A 5,475-nucleotide genomic window follows, 5' to 3' on the forward strand; every position below is an offset into this window, starting at 1 on the left:
CGTACTGTATGTTACTACATTTTAGTAGTGCGCCTTGGTGTCTTGATGTGTTATTACTTTAGTGTTTTCAGCTTGTCGACAAATCTATAAATTGGCAGTAGTTTTCCAAGCTACATTTTTCATAAGCCTAACCACCCAAATACATGAGACCTTTGTCGTATGAGAAAAAAAATCAACTGATCAGTGGGAGAGGAAAAACCGGGAGATATCGGAGAATAAACCACCCACGTAAAGAAGAAAACCAACTGATAAGCGAGAGAGGGAAAACCGGGAGAAGTGGCTCTCGAAGCGTTTGACTAGCAAGATCAAAATTGGAATGTTAGCATAACTTTTGGGAATAGAACTCATGAAGTCTTTCTTTCTGCCTCTCACATGGTATGGTACGAAATACTACAATCTTTATTTGCCTTTGTTGCTTACCTCTAATGAATGCCCTAAACGATGGGCCACTCTAGGGGTAAGTGGTCTCTCTTTTTTAATTGAAGTTTCGTTGTCTTTTTTGAAGAAAACCTTTATGGTGGTTATACTCGCTCCGTCCTAAAATAAGTGTCTCAAGTTTGTACTAAAGTTAGTACAAAGCTGAGTTACTTATTTTGGGATGAAGGGAGTATTAAATTATGCATAATGAATACATCGTTTGCTAGTAATACATTAGCCAAAAATGAAGGATGCTCCCCGTTCCAAACAGTAATTCAGGGATCCATCAACAGCGCTATTAGCTTCCCTAGGGCAATGATTAAAAGAAACAAAACTGAAGTTGAGAGACAATAACAAGCACTCGTCGAAGATGGCTGCAGCGGGGCCTATAGAATTACCTACTTCATCACTTCCACCGCCTCGGGACAGTCTGATTCAATACTCAAAAGGAAAAAGAGACAGTCTGATTCAACCTCGACCTGACCTGCCAAGATCAGACCGTGTAGAAGTGTCCTCGCCTCTGATGTTACTGCATGTCTGCATCTTAAGTATGAGCAATTTTCAGTGTGTTTTGGCAGCCTCGCCGGCCCAAGACGTATGTGATCGTCGTGCATGGCCGTGCATGTAATAACTATTTTGGAAATAAGGTATGTGGTTACAAATGGTAAAATTTAAGACCCGTCCGGTCATTGTCCGCGAGCGCGTCCGCGGGTTCCGGCTGTGGATGCTCTAACCACCACGAACAACATCAGATTCTTTGGCATAAGTCTCGCCTCGCCCTCGCTGCTTCGTCCTCTATACTCCTTCCGTTCCATAATGTAATGCATATAGATTTTATGAACTGTCAAACTTAACAAACTTTGATCAAGTTTATGAAGGAAACTACATATATCTCCAATACCAAACATATACAATATGGATATTTAACTCACAATGTATCCAATGATATACGTTTGGTATTCTAAATATAAATAAGTTTCTCTCTATACATGATCAAAGTTTATAAAATTTGACTTAAAAAATATATATGCACTACATTATGGAATGAAGGGAGTATTTGAAAATATGGTGAGTGGGTGAGTGCTCAGTTTAGCCCACGGAAAAAATATTCCCACAAGAAACAAAAGTCTCTGATGGGGCATGGTGTTGGGCACAATGATTTCCAGTAACAATTAAGTAAGTAGTACGAGAGCTGTTCCAGCTCACCCTCGCAAGCAAAATATTCAGAAGCCATCCACCCCCTCTCCCCTTCTGGCAAAAAATCAGGATGAAGTTCTTGACCAGAATGGCTCCTCTTTGATGCAAGTGGAATTGATTACTGGCTGGGACAGCTTGCCATCAATGAGGAAGGGGTATGTATGTATTGGTAGATTGCCATGAGGTCTAACGGTAGGAGTACTATCTTGGTTCGGGTGTATTAGACCCCCTCTTATTTTAAGCTGAAGTTTGACCAAAGATTTAACTAAAAAAATGTAAACTATATGTCACAAAAATTATACTACCAGAAACCTTTTTCGAATACAAATCCAACAATCTATTTTTTGTAGCATGTAGTTTATATTTTATTAGTCAAACAGATAGTCAAATTTTGACCGAAAATGTGAAGGGCCTAATAAATCCGGAGGGAGCGACTACGAACTAGCATGTGCAACTACTCGATACACCCGTCGCCATGCATGTGCAATCGTGAATTGTTCGTGGCAAGAGACCCGCGAAAATGGGTGGTTGTTTCCCCGTGTCTCATAGCGTGCCACCGAATGGATTGGATCATGGATCTGATTCAGAGTAGTAGCAGGAAGCCTCCATGCAGCGGGTAAACAACTAGTATATCTCCATTGGCTCCAAATTAATGGAATCGTATGCTTGCTTCCAGTTCCATCCCCATCTAACCCTGTCGCCTCGTCGCAGCCTCCCACTGTTTGACCTTGAGATGGCGATGCCATCCATAGTTCCACACACAAATCACCTTGCCTACAAGTACCACCTCCTACCTCTGCTATTTCCAGACCCAAGCTATACCACCAAGCTCGTAGCAAGCAAGCATTGACCAATCCACCATGGCTGGGCTTCAGCTTTCCGTCCTAGCGGCCTGCGCCGTCCTCTTCGTGCTCGCCGCCCCCTCCATCGCCGGCGACCCCGACATGCTCCAGGACGTCTGCGTCGCCGACCTGGCATCCCGTGAGTCATCCTACAAAATTATGTGTTCATCTTAGTTTGTCAACTTTGTCTTTGGATCTTGGTGTCCTGGTTGTTGCTCACGCTGTGTGTTCGTCCAAATGCTTTGCGGCAGCGATCAAGATCAACGGCTTCCCGTGCAAGGCCAACATCACGGCGGACGACTTCTTCTTCGCCGGTCTGAAGAAGGCCGGCAACACCAAGAACCTGGCTGGTTCTGTCGTCACGGCGGCGAACGTGCAGTCATTCCCCGGGGTGAACACGCTCGGCGTGTCCATGGCGCGCATCGACTACGCGGTTGGAGGACAGAACCCGCCGCACACCCACCCGCGCGCCACCGAGATCATCTTTGTCACCCAGGGAACCCTTGAGGTGGGGTTCGTCACCACCAACAACAAGCTCTTCACTAGGTTCGTCACCGTCGGAGAGGTGTTCGTCTTCCCGCGTGGCCTCGTGCACTTCCAGCAGAACAGGGGACATGGCCCCGCCTCCGTCATCGCCGCCTTCAACAGCCAGCTCCAGGGCACCCAAGCCATCGCCACCACGCTCTTGGCTGCCACACCACCAGTGCCAACCGACGTGCTGGCCAAGGCCTTCAGGGTTGATAACGAAGACATCGACGCCGTCAAGGCCAGGTTCCAGTAGGGAGTCTCTGCCGTCGGCACCTCTCCATCCGTTTCGGAAGCAAAAAATCGTCTGTTCGTTATTACTGAATGAATTGATGTAGCGTGTAGTTGATTTTTTCACGTGTATGTTACATTGATGTGTTATACATTAGCGTTTTAAACTTGTCAACGAGTCTATAACTTGGTAGTTTTGCCAGGATATATTTGCTGTAAGGACAAAAGGCAACTCCAATGGGCTGACCTAAACGGACACGCAATGTATCAGTTTTTTGTCCGTTTAGATCGCCGCGCGGACACCAAAAGTCTACTTGTGTCCCGCCCGCCGGTGTGTCCAACGCGTCGGGCAACATTTCAGTTTTTTGGCCAAATTTTGAAATAAAAATATATACATTACCCCAAAAGTTCATTCGTTACATTAATTAAAATAAAACATAACCAAATTTTTTTAAACCTAGATCTACTCTACTAGTGGTCACCCTTGCCCTCGTCGTCATCCTCGTCGACAAGGTCGATGTACATCGGTCGGCCATGGATATTTCCATGGTGTCAGTCTTGCCGCCGACGCGTGCGGTGGCGTAACTGGCTGCTGCTACTACTTCGGCTCCACCCTCCTGACAGGGCAAGGCACCCTGGACGTCCACACCCACGAGTGCCCCATCAGCGGCACCAGTGGCCCCGGCTCCTGCTGCTCCAGCGCGAGCACGGTGGCCACTGCGGCCGATTCCGCAAGCGCTAGTGGCAAGTCAGGCCACTAGGGGAGTTATTCGAGCCAGGAGTCCTTGAGAGCCTTCTTGAAGGCCTCGTCCTCCTCCTCCTTCATGGGCTCGGGCGACATATAAGAGAACTTGTCATGGGAGAAAAAACTTTAACTGATACATGGGAGAGGAAAAACAGGGAGATATGGGAGAAAAAAACATCAATGCATATGAGAAAAAAATTCAGAAAATAGCCTAAAAATACTGTATATTTACTGTTCATTGTGACGAAAAAAATTCAGAAAATTAACGATGACCCCACAGATTTATGAGGCTGGCTTCGCCTTATTTGCTGGGCGGGCAAAAACGAAGAAAATAGCTCGTGAGTTGGTGTTTCAAGGCCCAGGAGTTAAAAATACCAGTTTACAAATTAAAAAAATGCTGGACGGGCTATGGCCCATTTGGACTTGCCATACGTCGGTGAGTGGCTCTCGAAGCGTTGTAGTCGCAAGGTTGAAATCTGAACATTGCCCATATAGCATTTGGGAACAAAACTAGTACAATGAAGTCTTTCTTTCTAGCTCTCACGTGCTATGGTACCAAATACTACAATCTTGCATTTGTTGCTTACCTCTTAAGGCCATTCTTGAGCTTTGTCATCGTTTTGTTCAAGTCGGAGTTTTGTCGCCTTTTTTTTTTACACCAAAACACCTCTTTTATTTTCTGATCAAAGTTACACCATGAACAGGCAGAGACAGTGCGATCAGGGGGCTCATCCAACCAAACAGCACGGATCGATACTAAATTTTGCTAAGCTAGCTAGCTCAAGAGCTACCTTATAGGACAGGGTTCATACAAAATGTGAGGGAAATCACATGACAGGTGATAGCTGTCTGCAAGGCGCCTAAACAGCGGTCCCAACAGCACTAAACGAGGTTCATGTGTAATCCAGTTGAATGCCTTGACGCGTTTTCTCCAGGTAAGATCTATAGAATATTGAACTAATCTGGTCGTCAAGGTTAAAACAAATTGTCTGGGTGGTGTAGTTGGTTATCACGTTAGTCTCACACACTAAAGGTCCCCAGTTCGAACCTGGGCTTAGACATTATCTTTTTGTCTTCTATTTTTCTCGTTTGCATATTTTTTTTTAGGGTTTGCAAATAAAATTAATACTCCACACTCTATATGCGAATAAGTGGGATTACCTTTTTGTATCATTTTTGTGTGCGCGTGTGTTTCTCTTTACCAATGAGATGAAATGAGATGTGAGTGCTTCATCCTGCTACCCCGCAAGTGGTGTAGGCCCGACTCATTGTGCACTTCCCAATTAGTTTCACTGGAACGCATTCCGGACTCATCATGCACTTTCTGATTAATTTCATTGAAACACACTAGCTAATTAACTCGCTTCGCTCGTTGTTCAGCTAGATGTGACTCGATCCTCTCGCCGCTCCGTTGGATGGGATTGATCATGCGTGGTCTTCGCTTGCTGGATACTTCTGGTGGGCTATGTTTCTATAAATACGGGTTTGCCGTCGCAGGCTTGCTTCGCCTTAGGAAGC

The 5,475-nt window shown here is 45.6% G+C and overlaps 1 protein-coding gene and 1 non-coding gene across 2 annotated transcripts; both read left to right on the forward strand.

Moving 5' to 3' along the window:
• The first annotated feature begins 2,288 nt into the window (after positions 1-2,288).
• LOC123146091 (germin-like protein 1-1) lies at positions 2,289-3,387 on the forward strand. Its single transcript, XM_044565678.1, has 2 exons — positions 2,289-2,595; positions 2,708-3,387. The coding sequence occupies exons 1-2, from the start codon at positions 2,475-2,477 to the stop codon at positions 3,235-3,237; spliced, it is 651 nt and encodes a 216-aa protein (XP_044421613.1). The 5' UTR covers positions 2,289-2,474; the 3' UTR covers positions 3,238-3,387.
• A 1,557-nt stretch (positions 3,388-4,944) lies between these two features.
• On the forward strand, positions 4,945-5,018 carry TRNAV-CAC (transfer RNA valine (anticodon CAC)). Its single transcript has one exon. It is a non-coding gene; the product is annotated as a tRNA-Val (tRNA).
• The last annotated feature ends 457 nt before the right edge of the window (positions 5,019-5,475 follow it).

This window comes from Triticum aestivum, chromosome 6D (genome assembly GCF_018294505.1).
Source record: "Triticum aestivum cultivar Chinese Spring chromosome 6D, IWGSC CS RefSeq v2.1, whole genome shotgun sequence".
In the NCBI taxonomy this organism is placed as follows: domain Eukaryota; kingdom Viridiplantae; phylum Streptophyta; class Magnoliopsida; order Poales; family Poaceae; genus Triticum; species Triticum aestivum.